We start from the raw sequence: 20,032 nt of genomic DNA on the forward strand, positions 1-20,032 counted from the left end.
TGTGACAGTTTTGGGCGGAGAGGGGAGCTGGCATCCTCTGTTCCATGATAAAATATGAGAAGAATAAATCCAGCTGAGATCTGATGCACGCTGAGCCCCTCCACGTGTCCCTGAGTGTTTCTGGTTTGTGTTTCAGGTGCGGGTGACGTTTGAGGACATCGCTGTCTCTTTCTCCCAGGAGGAGTGGGAGTATTTAGATGAAGGGCAGAAGGAACTCTACAGGGAGGTGATGAAGGAGAATTATGAGATCCTGAGCTCCCTGGGTAAGAATTACATTATCTGAATCTTTATCAGACCCCAGGGGCTGATTTACTGAGGGTCGTTTGTGACTTTTCTCCCGACTCCAGCTCCTGCATTGCTCTGTCTCTGGGCTGGTGCCTGAGATTGGTTGTTTGGGTCTGTTCACTTGAGACCAGCCCCTTGCCAATCTGAAATGTATCCCCTGTTTATACTGAGGTAAGTATCCTCAGAGCAGATATATATATATATATATATATATATATAGTGATATCTCACCTGAGGACACTTGCTGCTGAGCTTCTACAAAGTTAAGAACCTAAGAAGTGCCCTGCTGGGTCAGACCAAGGTCCACTGAGTCCTTGGTGTAACCCACGCAGCATTTGTCCCTGACAGTGGCCATTCCAGTTCAAAGGAAGCCGGCAGATCTCCAATAGTTGAGATATTTTTTGTATCTCCCAGGGATAAGCGATGGCTTTCCCAAGTCTACTTGATTAATAGCTGTTTATGGATTTTTCCTTCAGGAACTTATACGATCCTTTTTTGAACTCCACTATGTAAATTGCCTTATGCACATCCTCTGGCAATAGATTCATAGTTTGATTGTACACTGAGTGAAAAAATTCTTCCTATGATTTGTTTTAAATCTGCGGGTTGTTAGGTTCATGGAGTGCCCCTTAGTCCTAGGGTTGTTTGGGTAAATAACCGTTCCCTGTTTACCCATTCTGATGTGGCTATTAAAGAAATTCTTAATACTGAACAGCTAGAAGAGAAAAGTCTTTTATTAAAAAAGCAAATAAGATCTTATGGAGAGTTGCTACAAGTTTACCATGTGGGATGAACAGGAGCAGTCTCTCAGTGATACGAAGGGTTAAATAGTTTGACACCTCTAATCCATACACCAATGAACGAGCTGCTTATAAGCAAAACATTTCTTAAATGATTGATAATGAATAACATTTCTAGAAGTGGCTAATGCAAATGTTCTTACCTTTAATATATAAATATGGAAAGTGAGCTTAGAGCAAAGCTGCTGCAGGCCTCCCATATCCCTGGCCTTTATCCCACTTTTTCCTAGCGTGTAGCCAGATGGACTCAGGACCAATGGGTTATGTGCTCTCCTGATAGCAGATGGGAGACAGAGTCAGGTTTCAAAGCTGATCTCACTCTACATATACCCGTGCAGGTAGCTTAGCTCTTCAGTATTTCTCCGTCTCCTTAGCAGATGCGGACACTATCCCACACACTAGAATAGTGTTAACAATTACAGCAAAAAGAAAGAAATCTACAGCAAAAAAAGAGAGAAATTTACCTTTAAGAAGATCGAGCCCCGCTCTCCTGCGGTGAAACCTAAGGGTCCCTCCCCCAATTGAGAATGCCTGAGGTGATCTCCGATATCCCTCAGAGGTGGGCCTTGGTCCCGGCGTGGACATAGCCCCCAGAGTGGCTGAAAGGCAGCGGGTGCACATCCGAGCATGACGGTGAAGGTAAAACCCTCTCCCCCCGCAGCTGGAGACCGTCCGATGCACAAGCGGTAAGTGACGAGACCAGGTAAGAAGGAAACTTTAAATTCAGGTCTCCAGAACTCGGATCGCTATACAGACTCTACTCCCGGCGAGTTATAAAAGGGAGCACCAATTGGGTTAAGCAGCCTTGGTTAGGCTAGGCCCCGATCCGGTGCAGGGGTCCACACACATGGAGACCCTTGGGGGGGGGGCCAACTTACACGCGGTGGTCGTCTGCACCATCTTTCCTTCCCCTTGACGGTACGCGCAGGATCTTCCAGTGGCCGATGAGCATAACTTGTGCGCATCCCATAGAGTCGCACACATAGCTGTGTAAGCAGCGGTGATCCGCGCACACACGTTGGCCGCTCGCACACTGGAGCGCACTCCAGGCGCATAACATTGGCCCCGCACAAATACCTTGTGCATAACTACGGCCGCGCACAAATTCTCACACGCAGTGAAACTTATGCGCCTACACATTAATTCAATGGCACCCGCGTCTAAGAAAGCCAGAAGGCCCTCTCCTTGCACAGCCTGCCACATAAGAGCCATACATACTGAAATGAAGTCCTGCCTGTGACCGCAGTACGAAGAAGCCCAGGGGGAATGGACCCCCACTGTCGGAGGGGTCTGGAACTACTGACGATTGCTCCCCAGACCTACGTTCCTCGACACGGCCTCCTCAGGAGAACACCTCTGGGGGCCCCTACTCCACCCCTGGGGTCAACATGGACCCAGGGACCTTCTCCTGGGTGGAATTCTTCAAAGGGCTGCAAACGGCCCCCGCTGCGCTCCAAGCTCAACCCAGGCCGGAAGCACAAGATCCTCCCGGCACTACTCGGATGCCTCGAGACAGGCCTCGTCTAACCAAGAACCAGACATCTCATTGATGAGAGTGACTCCCTGGAAGAAGGAGAAATCCCTCCAGGAATAGAACCATAGCGAACCATGCTTCGCTTCTTCCAGAAAGACGAATTACCAGCCCTCGTTTCTCAGACTCCGAAGACGAGGGGCATTCTGGGCACTGACCTATGGTGGAACCAAAGAGGAACCCTATCTTGGTGTCCCCTTGTAAGGCCTCATGCTACTTTCCAATGTTGGAAACCATCCAGGAACTGTTTGACCTGGAATGGAAGGCCCCGGAGGCCAACTTCAAAGGGGGGTTGGTCCTTGGAAGCCCTATACCCCCTGGATCCTGTGGCCAAGGAGCGCCTGCATCCCCGAGAGTGGACGCTATGGTCTGTGCAGTCTCAAAGCGAACAACGATTCCTGTTGAGGGAGGAGCAGCACTGAAGGACAGACGATTGGAGTCCATCCTTAAGCAGGCCTTCAACACAATAGCAACAACACTGCAGATTGCTTCCTGCTGCGCACTGGTAGCACGTGCCTGCTTACTCCTCTCGAGAGACGCAAATATGGCCGGAAAGACGATGAAATCTGTGGGCATCCTTCCTCACTGACGCAAGCTCAGACCTAGTGCGCACCTCAGCCAGAGGAGTTGCCTCGCTAGTAGCAGCCAGAAGACATCTATAGCTACGAAATTGGTCTGTGGACGCGACATCTAACGAGAATCCTCTTAAAGGACCTCTCTTGTTCGGCAGCAAATTGGAGAAGTTAGCCAACAAATGGGGCAAATCTCCAGTGCCCCGACTACTGGAAGATAGAGGTAAAAGACCTCAGCGTTCCTCCCCCAGAAGGACCAAGGGCATAGGATCACAGCGCTTAGACCCTACAGGAACACTCAGTTCCAGGTACATCGCCCCTCCAGAAGGACCCGGTCCTCTAGGAACAGACACACCCAAGAGGGGAGCAGGACCGGGGGCAGCCGTACCCCACAATGAGAAGAGACCGACCCATCCACAGGAAGAAGCCAAAAGGAGTCGACTTGCCCCCTTCTACTAAAGATGGGTCGAGAAAACGGCGGACAAATGGGTCCTAAACATCATCGAGAGGGGTACTCTCTGGAATTCTGCTGCTTCCATCAAGACAAAGTTATGAGATCACCCTGCCACTCCCACAAGAGACTGGCAGTAGAAACCACATTAATAAGACTACTCAGTCTGAAAGCAATATCTCCGGTGCCCATGCCCCAGCAAACGACTGGGCGCTATTCAGTCTATTTTATCGTCCCCCAAGAAGGGAAGCGTCCTTCCGACCCATCTTGGATCTCAAGAACGTCATCAGTCATCTACGGATACCACACTTCCGCATGGAAACTCTGCATGTTGCGATACTGGGTCACCATTACCAGTTCCGGGCACTACCCTCCGGTTTAGCAGCCACCCCCAGGATCTTTTTTTTTTTTTTTTTGTAATTATCTGTTTATTGTGATCCCAGTATAAAGGACAAAAGTATCAACATGGAGAACATATACATATAAATGTGCAATAAACAGTCTGAACACAGAAAAGAATTAGCAATCAATTAACACACATCATCATCATCATCATGCACTTCTGTGTAACAGAAAATTGAAGTGCCCAAATCATATGCCCCCCCCCCCCTTCTTTATTTTCCTACTCCAAGTTAAGGCTTCCTTGTTATAATGTAACTGTATGCTCTGTATCTCTTGTTGATTGGTTAATTGTATATTCTGCTTAGTTCATTGTAAACCGAATTGATTTGATTTGTATCAAGAAAGTTGGTATATAAAAGCCTTAATAAATAAATAAATAAATAAATATGCAACATACCTCATCCCATCTGGGATTCACTATTTATGGTGTCTCCCTACCCCAACCCGTCCCCCCCTTCCCATATATCAACTTTCAGCCAGATTGGGAATCAATCCATTGCTTATATATAATCCATGTTTTATGAAAAGTTGCCAATGAGTCTCTCCTCAGAGCAGTTAGATACTCCATATAGTGAATCCATTTCAAGCTCTGCAAAACTGCAGACCAGGTAGGTGCTCGCGCCTCCTTCCAATGTTTGGCTATTTCGCTGCGGACAGCACGGGCGAGTGCTCTAATAAAATGTCTGTGCTCTGGCGGTCGCTCATCCTGTGGAATGTTCAGTAGAACCTCTTTAGGGCCTAGGTGGCGTGGCATATGAAATAAGTCTCGGAGCCAGGTCTCTGCTTGCTCCCACAGTAAACTAATAGTCTGACAAATCCGCCACATGTGATAGAAATTACCTTCCTGACCACACTGTCTCCAACACAGGGAGTTCCCCTCGTAGCCCCATCCTGTGCAGCTTATAGGGCGTGAGATCCCATCTAAACGGCACTTTCTAACTATTTTCAACCATTTGCTCAAACCCCTCCAAATCTTACAAAACACCATGGCCCGCGTCCTCACAAACTCAAGAAAGACTGATCATATCACTCCCATACTTCAAGACCTCCACTGGCTCCCAATCACCTATCGCTCTCAATACAAAACACTCACTATCATACATAACACACTTTACAAAAATAATTCCCCATGGATCGAAGATATGCCACACTTCCATCAGACCAACCGCCCCACCAGAAACTCCCTTGCTGGCACCCTCTACACCCCTTCACTCAAAATTGCTCACCTCACATCCACCAGAGAGAGAGCCTTCTCCATTGCCGGCCCCACCCTCTGGAACTCCCTCCCCACCGAGCTCCGACTAGAACCATCACTTAATCAATTCAAAAAAGGAATCAAGACCTGGTTATTTAAACAGGCCTATCCCAACACTTCACAACCCTAGCACTGTGACTCTATCACAACACTCTGACTCTATCGCAACACTCTTACCTCCCCACCCCCCCTCAGTTTCCCCCTGCCCCCTGCCCCCCCATACTCCTCCCCCCACCCACCTCCACCACCTTCCTTCCTCTAAGCAGCTTCCTTCACAGTTACCATCGCACCTTTCCCACCTCTACCCACAGCTCCCTTGTACAGTTCCACCCCCTCCCCCTCCCCCTCTTACTTTTCCCTCTCCCTCGCCTCTTGTACAATTACTCTTAATGATCGCCATATCACGTATATGACACCCCCCCTCCTACACCACCCTACCCTCCATCCCCCCTCCCCATCTTGCCCCTTTATTCCCCTGCCACCCTTCGCCTCCCTCTACCCCCCCCCCCCCCCCCCCCCCCTCGCACCACCTCCCCTTGTACATAATTAATTTCTGTCTAACTTTGTCTAATACTGTCTAATTTTGTCTAATATGGTTTATTATATGTATATATACTGTCTAATATGTCTAATATGTCTAACATGTCCAATATGGTTTATTATATGGTCTATTATATTTAGTATATGTCTAATTTTGTCTAATATGGTTTATTACATGTAATCTCATTTAACTGTGACGCATGTTGGCACCACAGTAAAGTTAACTTATCTCTTAACTTTCTATCTTTCCTCCACCTATCATTGTAATTTCCTTTCTCAGTTACATGTAAACCGACATGATGTTTTGTTTTTTTTACGAATGCCGGTATATAAAAGTTATAAAATAAAAAATAAATAAATTTGCGCCGCTATAGAACTACGACTGGTCGCTGTAAAGTATAGATCCCATTCTCCCTTGCCAGAGTAGATAAGATCTGATTGATATATAGTGAAACAATAACGAATCGTCCCTCGGTGTCTCTATGAATTGAGTCGACCAGTGCCATGTGATCCCGTGAAACTAAAATCCCCACTCCAGTATATTTAGACTGAGGCGTACTGGCAGCCAAGAACACTTTTGTGGAACATGAGGAGAGCGCAACAGGCGTTCGTACCTCTTTCGGAGGTGTGTTTCTTGAATGAATAAGACTGTCGACTTCAGAGAGAGCACTTCTCTAAACAAGCTTTTGCGCTTGGAAGGACGGTTTAGTCCCTTCACATTCATAGATACTACTTTAATAGCCATCAGTAATTTTCACCCCTCCGTCCCTGCAACACTGAAAACATCGGACATATCCCCCTCCCTTTATTTTATAGATATGAATCCAATTATAACCCATCATAGGGACCGAAACCCAACTCTCCCTATGCATCTGACATCCCTTGCCCATCCCCTCCCCCCGACCCATTCCCCCCCCCCCCTCCTCCCCCTGTATATCGCCGCTGCTACGGCTGTGATCCCACTTGGAAGAAAGTGAAGTCAAACCCCCCCCCCCCCCACAGCATCCCTGTTTGCAATTATTACTCAGGCATCGAATGAAGAATTATCACTGCCCTGGGTCTAATTATGTAAGGCAGGTACTGCAAACAAAACAAAACTCAATATGATAATAAGAACCGCCTGCAATATTAAGAGCAATGCTAGAAACTGTCCAACACTAGGCTGCCGACATTCACGCTACTCCTTCTCTCTGTCCATTTCTCTCATGAGAGGTTCGGCCTAGTCTGGAGCCTGCCATTCCCGCTCACAGCTCAGCTCCTGATGTCTTCTGTACTTCTACCTCCGCATCTGGTAGAACCAGTCCCACTCCCGCCAGAATCGAGGCTGCCTCCGATAACCGTCTTATATGATGAGTACTTCCCTCTTTTGTAAAAGCAATGCCGGTCGGATAGAGCCCCCTATATCTCAGAGCTTCCCTTCTAAGCAGCACAGTCACCATGTGAAAATCTCTCCGTTTTTGTAGAGTAGCAGCAGCTAAATCGTTATAAATAGCAATGCTCTGTCCTTCCCATATTATGGTTCCCATCTTGTGCGCCTGCTGCAAAATGGCATCTTTCACGCGGAAGTCGTGAAGACATGCGATAATGTCTCTGGGGGCGTTCGTTTTCGGGGCACGAAGTGCTCTATGAGCTCGATCCAATACAATTTCATTAACCTCGAAGGCCAATGGATCAGGTCGTTCGCCCAGCACGAACTGGCATATTTTTTTGCATGACCTCATCAGCATCCATGAATTCTTCTGTCTCAGGCACTCCCCTTACCCGGATATTGGATCATCGAGACCGGTTCTCGAGATCCTCCATCTTTAGAAGTATTTCCTCCTTGACCGCTTGAAGCTCAGTAAGGTCTTTTGCGAATGCGGGAGACTTCCACTATTTGCCCCTCCACTATATTTTCCACGTCTTCAACTCTGCGACCGAAATCCCCCAGCTCAGAACGGAACTCAGACAGGGCTTCCTGCAAGTCTGTCTTAATAGATTTTTATATCCTTTTGAATTTCCATGAACCGATTTTTAAAATAGTCTTTTGTTAGCTCTGTTGTGGCTCTTACGGTGCCCACCTCAGTCCTAGAGTTCGCAGTGTCCATGCCCTCCAGGTCTAACTGAGGTGTTCCGTCCGCCATGATGTTATCTCCGGGTTCTGAGTCCTTCAATAAGGCCGCAAAGCGTGAGCCTCCTGGTTCATAAGAATAGGTTTTCAAATCGATCGTTTTTTGTTTTTTTTTCCTGGATGTCATTGCCAGGAGATTTACCGGCCTCTGACTCACTCCAGATATGAAAAATTGCCCAGATTACGCCGATGAAGCATAGATTGGGATAACTGTGAGAGGAGCTATCGCCTTATGCGACCATATTGAAGGGATGACGTCACTTCCTCAGCACCCCCAGGATCTTCACCAAATTATGGTGGGCATGGTGGCAACACTGAGGAAGGAAGGGATCCTGTTACATTCCTACCTGGGCGATTGGTTGATAAGGGCAAAGCCTTCAGAGGAGAGCAGACAGGTGACCAGCAGAGTCAAGAGCCTACTGCAGGAGCTCGGATGGGTAGTGAATATAAACAAAAGCGGTCTATAGCCTTCTCAGTCACTAGAGTACTGGGGGGGGGGGGCCCGGTTCGACACCAAACAGAACAAAGTTTTCCTTCCCCCTCCGAGGGGGAAGGAAAACTTGAAAATTGATTAAGACTGTCATAGCATCAAGGCTGCTTTAAGTGTCAGGGTAAGCTTGGATGAAAAGCCAGGTTTTTAGCTTTTTTTTTGAACTCCCGATGGCTTGGTTCTAGTCGTAGATCTGGGGGGGAGCGCATTCCATTGATGGGGGGGCCTGCTGTAGATAGTGCGCGCCTCCTTAGTGATGTATTAGCTGGTGGGGCATACAGTGTGCCTTTGTATGCGCTTCTGATGGGTCTGGAGGAAGTATGCGGTCGGAGTTGTGTGCTTAACATTATGGGAGAGAGGTTGTGTGTTGCTTTGTGAATGATTGTGAGAACTTTAAAGAGGATCCTGTATTTGACAGGCAGCCAGTGTAGGTTACGGAGGATGGGGGTGATGTGTTGTCTTTTGTTGGAGTTTGTGAGGATTCTAGCGGCGGCGTTCTGTACCATTTGTAAGGGTTTGATAGAGCTAGAAGGGAGTCCGAGTAGAAGGGAGTTGCAATAGTCGATCTTAGCTAGGATGATGGATTGTAGCACCAGGCGGAAGTCATTGAATGGAAGGAGTGGTTTTGGCTTTTTAAGGACTTGCAATTTGTAAAAGCAATCCTTTGTGGTGTTATTTATAAATTTTTATAAGTATAATCCCAAATGCTTAGAATACCCCGCAGCAGATTAATTGCCCATTTATTTATTTAAAAACGTTTATATGCCGACGTTCATTTGCATATCACATCGGTTTACAGCTAACAGGGTTAAATCAAACAATTTTGAAAGTGGAAGGATAAAAGTTACATGGTAATAGGGAGGTGAAAGGAACAAGAAGGGAAATAGAGGGAAAGAAAAAGGTCCATAGTCATAGATTAGGGTACATGTTGCTTAGAAGAATTATTTACACGGTTCTGCATAAATTATTATATTCTAAAGTTAACTGAATGATATCTAGATTTGGGGTAAAAGTTTCCTTGATGGGATGGGGGGGGGGTGACTGCTTATTCAGAGGGGGTAGCAGGGGGCGTTGTTATGTATAGGCTCATTTAAGCAGCCAAGTTTTTAGGTTGTTTTTTTTTTATAGTAACACCATGTCTGATATAGAAATAGTTAGCCTACACAACTATATGGTAGAATATGTCAACAGTTGTCCCCCTCCCCTCACTCTTACCACCTTAGTCACCCCACAGCCCTGAGGCCAGGACATAGCTGCGTGAGCAAGTGGAGGCGGAATCATCCACGGAACCTACTCCTCCCCTCCCCGGACCATTCATTCATGTAACATCAACCAGACAAACCATAATTAAGCCTCTGATGCAGCAACAAACATTTTCGCAACCAAACCTCTCCAGATCCTGACTTTGAAAGTCAATCTTGGATGCGGCTTCCAAAACGTCATCCTTTCCCTTTCACCTGTTCCGGGATAAGATCTCCAGAATGTCCGCGCAATCTTTTCCCGCCTTTGCTGACACGTTGCCATCTTGGGGTAACCACTGGTTCAGAGTGGTGAACATGCTTTTCTGGTGCTACTAGTTTCACCATGTAGTCTGCTTCCTTTTAAAGTGGCGGCTGCTGCCTCTAACCTTTTGTCCTTTCAGGTTACACCTTGTATGATCATTGCGATGCCAAAGTGAAATAGCCAGCGATAGCGGGTCTCCTCTTTCCTCAAAACTGAAGGGACATCTTTAAAGTCTGTTCTTCTTTTCAACGCTAATGGAGAGAGATCTGTTAATATCATTATGGGATGTGATTCCCACACCCAGGATTGTTACTTTCTGGCCACCAAATAAATGTGTTCCTTTATGGAGTATTTAGAGAAGCAGACAATAATGTCTCTGGGTTTCCCAGTCGACTTAGGGCCCAATGTCCTGTGAGCACACTCCAGTTCCACTTCTGGTGCTTCCGCAGCGGTGTGGTTTGACTGCTGGAGCAGAAATCTACATAATTTCTGGATGGTCACTTTACGATCCATATACTCTTCGGTTCCAGGGATTCCCCTAAATCTCAAATTGCAGCGTCTGCTGCGATTTTCTAGATCCTCCAGTTTCGCCCATAAGTCCACGCTGTCGTTAGTAGTATGGGAAACAGATTTTTGTAAGGTTTCTATCTTCACTGCCTGAGCATCCAGCCTCCTGTCGCAGTCATCCACCCTTCTCCCAATTTTCAGCCATTTCCTTCTTTAAAACATCCATGGAAGTGAGTAACTCCTGTTTATTTTCCTTCATTTCTCTTCTTAAGTCGCTAAACCAGCGACGACATTCATCGCGGGTGGGGAGGGCTGTAATGTGCGCCTCAGATCCCGCTGAATCGCCCCCCTCTGCGGCCTCCAATTCACCCGAGGTCGTGGCTTCAGTGTCTCCTACAGGCCCATCCTCGAGGGTCACGTTTTTCGCGTATGAAAAGTGGCGAAAGTCGGGGCCCTTTTTGTTTTTTCTGAGCCATGTCGGGTGAGTAATCAACTTAACTTATCTGGCAAGTGTGGAAGCGTGCTGGAGCCTGATTTCACGATTTCTTTTTTTTTTTTAAGCGATTTGGTCCGGGGAAGGCAGGAGCTCTGGATCAAGCGTCTATTTTGATTCGTGGCGAGAACGCCCCCCTTCAATTTTTTGTTTTTAAGAATAGTTTCTACTATTTTGCCTGGCATTGAGGTCAGGATCACTGGTCATCCCTTTACCCTTTTTTAAAAATTGGTGTCACATTGACTACACTCCAGTCTTCTGGTACCATTGCTGTTTTATTTATTTATTTATTTAAGCGTTTTTATATACCGTCGTTCCAAAATAAGATCACAACGGTATACAAAATCAGCTTTCAGTAACTGGTTCAACAATCCCATTCTGTTTCACTGTTCATATTCTAGGTCAATATAATGGCAAATATATTTTCTAGGTCATATCTACTAGATAAGGGAGCCCTGACCGACGTGCCGCAAATGCACAGTAGAGAGCAGCTCTACCGTGCATGCGGGCACTTCGGCCAGAGCGGAGCGTGCCCGAAAAAAAAAAAATGGTGCGGAGCGGCGGTGGCAGCAGCAACGAGCAAGAGCGGCGGCGACAACGACAACAAGAACAAGCAGGAGCAGCGGCGGCGGTGGTGACGCGCGCGCGCGAGGGAGGGAGGAGCAGTAGCGGTGGTGGCGCGCGCGAGGGAGGGACACCCCGCTGTCTGCCGGTTGTGGATGAGCTGAAAGGGGAGGGGATTGAGAGAGGGGGAGAGTGAGGTGGGGGAGGGAGGGGAGAGTGAGGTGGGGGAGGGGGGAGGGAGAGAGTGAGGTGGGGGAGGGGGGAGGAGAGGGTGGGGAGGGGGGAGGAGAGAGTGAGGTGGGGGAGGGAGGAGAGTGAGGTGGGGGAGGTGAGAGTGAGGTGGGGAGGGGGGGAGGGAGGAGAGAGAGGTGGGGGGAGGTGAGAGTGAGGTGGGAGGAGTGGGGAGGGGGAGGAGTGAGGTAGGGGGGAGGTGAGAGTGAGGGATGGGGGAGGGAGACTAGAGGGGGGAGGTGAGATGGGGGGGAGGAAGTGGGAAGGAAATGGACTGAAAAAATTTTTTTAAACGTAGCCCGTTGTTACGGGCTTAACGGCTAGTTTATACATAATCTAATTCATCTCAATAGCAAATGTGTATTCTGAGTCGATATATCAACATCAAGTACAAGGTAACTAGGGTGCTTTGATGTAGAATTATAACCTATGACTTCCTTTTCATTATCCTTCATATTATACTCAGTATACATTTAACATCGCTCAATACCTATTGCTCAATCTGTTGGTATAGTCTAGGGGGTCTGACAGTGTGTCATCGACATATTGGAGTTTTACGTTAGCTCTTTAGAAATGCATAAGAACTATGTTTTCAGTTCCCGATTGAAACTCTTACTTTCTGTTACTGGCGTAGACTCTGGAAGAGAGTTCCATAGTTTAGGGCCCGCTATGGAAATTTTCTCTCTTATTTGTGTTAGACGTGTGTTCCCTGTTGTAGGCACCTTTAGGAGTCCTTTTCTTGCGATCTTAGGGCTCTCTGTTGCGTGTCCCGGCCGCATTGGTACCAAGACCGGGCCTGCTCACCTCGCTCTTCCCTTCACAAGCTCCGGGCACTCCTCCCTTGCTACCGCTGCCTGCTCTCGGCATCCTCTGCGCCTTCCCCGCTCACCTCCTTCCTCACAATGGAGCTGCCGTCAGGGCTCCTCTGCCTCGCCCCTAGGCGTGCGCGCGGCCCAAGCTCCCACCTTTAAAGGGCCCAGGGTGGGAGCCTCGGACCAGACGCCTCCTGATGACGTGACCTAAGACTCGCATAAAAGCGAGGGCCTTGTCCCCTGACCCTCGCTTTGGCAAACGGGTCGTCTCCTATGAGAAGCTAGTTGCCGTCCAGTGTTCCTGCGTTCCTGTTCCAGTGCTCCTTTGTTTCCGGTGTTCCTGCATTCCTCTGTTCCCATGGTCCTTCCTGTGTTCCAGTTCCGCTTCCCTGGTCTTACCCTCTTGGACTGATTTCACGGTACTGACCTTGGATAGCCTTTTGACCACGCTCGGTCTGATTCACGGTATTGACCTCTGCCTGCCATTTAGCATTTTACCATCTGTTTCCTCATCCTGGTGAGGCAGACAGTAATATATCCCCACTACTACACTCTTCCCTTTTCCTTGGAACTTCAATCTATAAAGATTTCAAAGTGAAGTTTGCTTCCTGCAAAACCTTTATCCAGCTTGCCTCTATGCCATTCTATATATATAGTGCCACCATGCCACCAATGTTATCTGCACTGTCCTGACGATATAATGTGTACGTTGGTTTCACTGAATCCCATTGGTTCTCCTCCCTCCACCAGGTCTCTGAGATGCCAATTATGTCTGCATCTTCCTTCAGTGCCATTCAGTGCTAATTCTCCAGTCTTATTTTTCAGACTTCTGGCATTTGCATGCAGACATGGTAAACTAGTTTTATTTGTATTTCCATTTTTATATGTACCCACAACCAGCTTATTGGATGATAGAGGCAGTTTGGACTTTTCAGTTTTTACCACCACGTCTCTTAGTACATTCTAACTTACTTAGCCAGTATCCTTGGAAGATACCTCCCTCTGAACTATGATGAATCACCCTCTGCAGCAGCCATCCCAACCCTTCCCTCCTGGGCACATTCTATGTGTGCGTATGAGGATAAAGCATCACCTGAAGGGCAGATCCTAGTTACAGGATCACTTCCAGATGATTTTGTTCATCCAAAGCAGCACAAGGGCTGCCAGATTGGAGTTGAACGTGTTCTGCTCTGTCTCTTAAGGTCTCCTCTATGCAACGCTAGGTCTGCCTCATTTTCTTCAGGTCTGCCACGCTGGCCTCCAGACATCAGACTCTTTCTCTGAGAGCCGGAAGCTTTATGCACCAGGTGCACACTTATAAACTCCCTTACTAACAGGTGGATAATCATACACGTGGCACTTAATGCTGTGGACTGGATAGCCCCCATCTCGCTGCTGGGCTTCTGTCTGTATCTTAATTTGTTGAGTTCCTAAAGTCTTTAAAGCTGATTAAAAAGTAGGTATGTCTCCATTTAAGGGTAGTTAAATGTGGTTTTTAAATTTGTGCCTTTTAAATCTATAATTTTTAAATGTGACAACTAGGTGAATAATGTTAGTTCATGAATGACCAGCAATAGGACTAAAATTAGTCACTAAAATCAGCGGTGATTGAATGTTATTCTAAATCACTAATTGATTGTTATTTTGAAGACTTTCTTCCTAGTGGAGGTAATAATCTATACATAATAAATGTGATTGGGGTGGGCAGGAATCAAATCAGTGACTAAATGCCCGGGAATGAGTGCTCTCACTTCCTCATATCAAGTGAGTGAGCTTTGCAAACTCACAGTTCTAACCATCGAGCCTGGTACTAGGGAGGTTGCAGTTCGGCTACATACAGAGTCTCAAGAGGATCATACTTCAGTTTGATTCTTAAGGCTTCATGACATTTAACATTTCCTGATATAAATCCTCCCCAAACGTATTCCCCATTGCATCCATTAGGAACATCACATTCACAGTCCCCTTTCTCTGTATTTTCCACCACTCCAGCGATACTGTCTTCTGCCCTGTCCACTACTGTTCAACTTTTTCCTCCTCTCATTCAACTATCACCTCTCACCCTGAGAGTATCTCATCTATGTGACTATTATCATACCTCCATTTCTCTTCTATCCTCTCTTCTACTCTTCCTATTAGCTTGGAATATCAGTCTCATCCCTGGCCCTTTATGGTAACTTTCATCCTACCTGGGGACATCAACTTGCTTCCCCTCCAGGCTTATCCTATCCCCCCTGCCCTCCCTGTTCTCTCCCTCTCACACTTTCTATGTTTCCAACAAGCTCACCTACATTCATGATCTCTTTATCTCTCATTCTCTCCCATCTTCTCACTTTTAGAATTTGTGACAATTCCGAGCAGTGATGATGGAATGAGAAACATTTGCATGGTCACTAATAATTGATTGGTTTTTTTTTTATCACCAGTAAATGAAGAGATTACACAGAATATAAAAGAGGAGGAGAAGATTCAAAAAGAATATCCTGTGAAAGTAGGACTGATCCCAAGAGAATCAGGAAATGATTTTAATAATGTTTCTCAGGGGACAGAGAGGAGAAACACAAGGAACAGTCAGCAGGAATCAGAGGAGAAGCCGAGAAACTCTGCGGGAGACTCACCGGATGGAGTCACTGAGTGTGAAAGGGAGAGCACAGTCATCCCTGAGCATCAGAGACACCTGAGAGCAGGGAGACCTTTCCAGAGTAATAACAGTGATCAAATGACTGCTGACCTCAACTACAGGGAGGGAAAAGTGAATAAATCATTTGTGTGTCACTCCTGTGGAGAAAGCTTTGGTAAGAAATCGCATGTAATATTACACCAAAATTCCCACTCAATCAAAACATCATTTCTCTGCAACAAATGTGAAAAAGGTATCAGTCAGAGGAACAATCTAAATGTCAACCTAATAAACACAAAAGAGAAACCCTTTCCATGCACTGAATACAGCAAATGTTTCATGTGTAAGAATGCTCTAAGACAAGATCAAAAAGTACGCACTAGGGAGAGACCATTCTCATGTTCTCAATGTACAAAAAGCTTAATTAATAAGTATTTGCCATTATCACATCAGAAAATCCACACAAGAGAGAGACAATTCTCATGTACTGAGTGTGGAAAATGTTTCATTAGTAAAACACACCTCACAGAACATCAGAAATGCCACACAAGAGAGAGACAATTCTCATGTACTGAGTGTGGAAAATGTTTCATTAGTAAAACACACCTCACAGAACATCAGAAATGCCACACAGAAGAGAGACCCATCTCATGTACTGAATGTGGGAAATGTTTCCTTAGTGAAACATATCTCACACAACATCAGAAACTCCACACAGGAGAGAGACAATTCTCGTGTACTAAGTGTAGAAAATGTTTCATTAGTAAAACACACCTCACACAACATCAGAAACGCCACAGAGGAGAGAGACCATTCTCATGTACTGAGTGTGGGAAATGTTTCATTAGTAAAACACATCTCACAGAACATCAGAAATGCCACACAGAAGAGAGACCATTCTCATGTACTGAATGTGGGAAATGTTTCCTTAGTGAAACACACCTCACAGAACATCAGAAATGCCACACAGGAGAGAGACCATTCTCATGTACTGAATGTGGGAAATGTTTCATTAGTGAGACACACCTCTCACAACATCAGAAACTCCACACAGGAGAGAGATCATTCTCATGTACTGAATGTGGGAAATGTTTCATTAGTAAAACACACCTCACACAACATCAGAAACGTCACACAGGAGAGACACCATTCTCATGTACTGAATATGGAAAATGTTTCATTCCCTGTACATACCCAGATCAGTCCAGACTCCTGGGTTTTGCCTCCCCTCCAGCAGATGGAGACAGAGACAGTTTTGACAGACTCTGCCTTATATACCAAGGTACCAGCCACAGTCTGCCAGTATTACTCTGTCTCCAGCAGATGGTGGAGGTGCAAAACTCACAGTCTGTACTGATTACTTGGTAAAAAAAAAAAAAAAAAAGAGAGAAGACAGTTGTTAGGTTTTCTTAAGTTTATTTCAATTTAAAAAAAAACCCAAAACAAAGAAAAGGAAAACGTCCTGAGGGGCCCATCCCCCCTGGTCTTGGGGGCGGCTGCGGCTCAGGGTCGAGGGCCCTTCCTTTGCCAGGGTGAAGCCCAGCTTGGGGTGATACCAGGGAGCCCAGATCACTCACCCCAGCAGGACCACTTCAGGACCCGGGAGTAACGGGACAGGTTTGATTAACCACAAAAAAAAAAAAAAAAAAGAAAAGACCGCATTTTTTGCTGACCAGTTTTCTTTTCATGTTACCGGGGCTCTCCCTTTCCTTCCCTGCCGTGGCGGTCGGGGAGCGTGGGATTTGTTTATTGCTGGTTTTCTCCGTTTCGCAAAAAAAAAAAAAAAAAAAAAGTTTTGTTTCCTTTCCTGGCTCTCTCATGCCGCACAGAGCGTCTTGCCCAGCATGCGGCTCCGGGCGCACGCGCCTCTCAAGTGTTGGGCTGTGTTCAGCCTGCATCCCCGGAGGCGAGGGAACCTCCAAGACCGCCGGGGGGAGGGGAGGGCGTGGTTCTTCGTGGGAGGTCGGTGGAGATCACATTTAGGGAGCTGCCGGCTCCTTCCTCAAGGCCCTTCCTGCTGAGCGCGGGAACAGGCACTATTTTAGGCTCCTTCTCTGCGGCGTCTCGGCTCATGATGGGGGAAGGGAATCTCCCGCGGCCTAGTTCTCCTGTGCGGGCAGATGCTAAGGCGCAGGGGGATGATACGGGGACGGATTCTGAGGGCTCTTCCTCTTCATTTTCCTCAGACTTTATTTTATTGATGCATAAGGCCTTTAAGGCCCGGAAGGCAAGTATAAAGCAGGCTGCTAGCCCCGGGGTTTTCTCTGTGCCACTCTCTAAGGCAATAAAGCAGCCCCAGTCTGAGGATCAAGGGGGTCCTTAAAGACAAAGCTCCCTTCACGGTCCATGGCGCCACAGGCTGATTCTGACACGTCCTTTAAATTCGCTGGACCTGGAGGGTCAGGACCTACCGGCCCAGCCCCCCGAGGAGGGAGTAGAGGGCGAGGGGAATCAGCAGCAGAGTGCTGCTCCGCAGTCCCATGTCGTCGAGGGAGATGATCCAAAGGTGGTCTGCCTGTTCGGAAAGGAGGAACTTGCACCCCTCATTCCCGCCATTTGGGGAATTAGCGATTGAGGCGCCTCAGGAAGTCTCGCTTAGGGTCTATGGACCCTGTGTTGTTGGGCCTGAGGGGTCCTCTTACGTCTCTTCCTTTCCATTTCTTGGCGACGGACCTGCTCTTCAGAGAATGGGACACCCCAGATTTGGGGTTAAAGGTCACGAAAGCAAAGGACAAGTTTTATCCTCTGCCAGAGGAGGCTTTAGAGATTCTTCGGGTTCTGAAAGTGGATGCAGCAGTGTCTGCGGTCACAAAAAAGACTACTATCCCGGTCTCTGGGTCCACAGCCCTAAAGGATCTGCAGGATCGAAAGCATGAGCTGCAGCTGAAAAAAATCTTCGAGAAGGAAAGAGCTCAGTAACCCACATTCCAGTGGGAACACTGAGAGGAGAGGATCACCTTGCTGGTGGCTGAAAGGAATCAGTAAGTTTTTGCTTGGGACATTGTCTTTTTTAAAAATATTGGGGCAAAGTTAACTATTTGGGAATATTATTTAGTATGTTTGTGCCTTTAATAGTCAGAAAGGCAGTGAATAAACAAGTTAGACTGTTTGTGTTTTTAGTCAGTCAATAAGGTAGCAGTAGGTAGTGTGTTTATTTTTAAAAGTCTGCAGAACTGAGTGTTCTCCAGACTTTTAAAGAGTTGAGTGTTTGTATTTAATACTAACTGAGTGCTTGTATTGAAAAAAAAAACCCAAAAAACCACAAAAAAAACAAACAAAAAAACCAACCCAAAAAGTAGCCAGAAGCTAGAAATAAGCTAGGAGCAGTGTATACCAAAGTAAAAAAGTTGAATAGTTCAGCTCAGTTACTCACCTTGGAATGGTGTTGAGGTAGTGTGATTGGGTTTGAATAGGACCAACATTTGTTAATCAAGGGAGCAGTGAGTCACTCAGGCTGACTAACTGAAGTTAGACTGTTTGTATTTCCCAACCCTCCCCTAGCTCATCCCTTAATTTATAGGCAGGTGCCACTTTCAGAAAAAAAAAAAATCAACAAAAACTTTATTGAGAATTCGATCAGACCCCGGTAGGCCACTACCAGACACATAGTGAATTCACTAATACATTTAAAGGAAGTTAGACACATTCCTACTCCCATAGCAACCTAAAACTTAACTAGGAACTGATCAAAATTGAGATGAAGGCAGCAGTCCAGTAGCAAGAGGGGGGCTTCCCAGTCTTTTGCATAGAGTGTCACATGTACATGGGTAAAAAATCATACATGTGCATGCGATGCAAAGAGCTCCTGGCTCTCAGAGAACGAGTCCGATCTCTGGAGGCTAGAGTGGCAGACCTGGAGGAGCTGAGGCAGACAGAGAGGTATATAGATGAGACCTTCAGGGACATAGTAGTCAAGTCCCAACTTTAGACTGGCAGCCCTGGTGCTGCCTTGGAGGAAGAAGGTCTCATGATGGGAGAGCACCAACCACGTGTAGCAGGAAAGGATCCTGTAGCAAGGACCTGCTCTCCAGGTGATGCATTGTCCTCTCGCACTGAGGATATCTCCCCAAGGTCTACTGCCCAGGAGGGAAGGGTTAGGTCGGCAGTCATAGTTGGTGATTCAATTATTAGGAATGTAGATAGCAGGGTGGCTGGTGGGCGTGAGGATCGCCTGGTAACATGCCTACCTGGTGTGAAGGTGGCGGACTTCACGCGTCACCTAGATAGGATTTTAGACAGTGCTGGGGAGGAGCCGGCTGTCGTGGTACATGTGGGCACCAACGACATAGGAAAATGTGGGAGGGAGGTTCTGGAAGCCAAATTTAGGCTCTTAGGTAGAAAGCTTAAATCCAGAACCTCAAGGGTAGCATTCTCTGAAATGCTCCCTGTTCCACGCGCAGGTCACCAGAGGCAGGCAGAGCTCCGGAGTCTCAATGCATGGATGAGACAATGGTGCAAGGAAGAGGGATTCAGTTTTGTTAGGAACTGGGGAACCTTTTGGGGAAGGGGGAGTCTCTTCCGAAGGGATGGGCTCCACCTTAACCAGGGTGGAACCAGACTGCTGGCGCTAACCTTTAAAAAGGAGATAGAGCAGCTTTTAAACTAGAACAAAGGGGAAAGCCGACAGTCGCTCAGCAGCACATGGTTCGGAGAGAGGTATCTTTAAAGGATACTAATGATGCATTAGAATTAGGGCATCCCGACAGTGAAGTAGGCCAAGTGCCTGTAACTAAAAACTCACCTGAGCTAAAAAATTCTAACCTATCCCTATCAATTAAAAAGCAGAATGAAAATACAAACAAAAAACAAACTTTGAAATGTTTTATGCTAATGCGAGAAGTCTAAGAAGTAAGATGGGAGAATTAG

General features: G+C 46.8%; 1 protein-coding gene across 1 annotated transcript; it reads left to right on the forward strand.

Annotated features, from left to right (window-relative positions):
• The first annotated feature begins 209 nt into the window (after positions 1–209).
• On the forward strand, positions 210–18,085 carry LOC115086082 (gastrula zinc finger protein XlCGF26.1-like). Its single transcript, XM_029592621.1, has 3 exons — positions 210–263; positions 14,973–16,399; positions 17,882–18,085. Exons 1-3 carry the CDS (start codon positions 230–232, stop codon positions 18,083–18,085), a joined length of 1,665 nt encoding a protein of 554 aa, XP_029448481.1. The 5' UTR covers positions 210–229.
• The last annotated feature ends 1,947 nt before the right edge of the window (positions 18,086–20,032 follow it).

Source organism: Rhinatrema bivittatum, chromosome 2 (assembly GCF_901001135.1).
Source record: "Rhinatrema bivittatum chromosome 2, aRhiBiv1.1, whole genome shotgun sequence".
Lineage (NCBI taxonomy): Eukaryota > Metazoa > Chordata > Amphibia > Gymnophiona > Rhinatrematidae > Rhinatrema > Rhinatrema bivittatum.

Coding starts and splice junctions, on each gene's coding strand:
- LOC115086082 (XM_029592621.1), top strand. CDS start 230: ATGAAGGAGAATTATGAGATCCTGAGCTCCCTGG. Junction 264..14,972: donor TGAGATCCTGAGCTCCCTGG/GTAAGAATTACA, acceptor TTTTATCACCAG/TAAATGAAGAGATTACACAG. Junction 16,400..17,881: donor TGGGTTTTGCCTCCCCTCCA/GCAGATGGAGAC, acceptor TTGGGGTTAAAG/GTCACGAAAGCAAAGGACAA.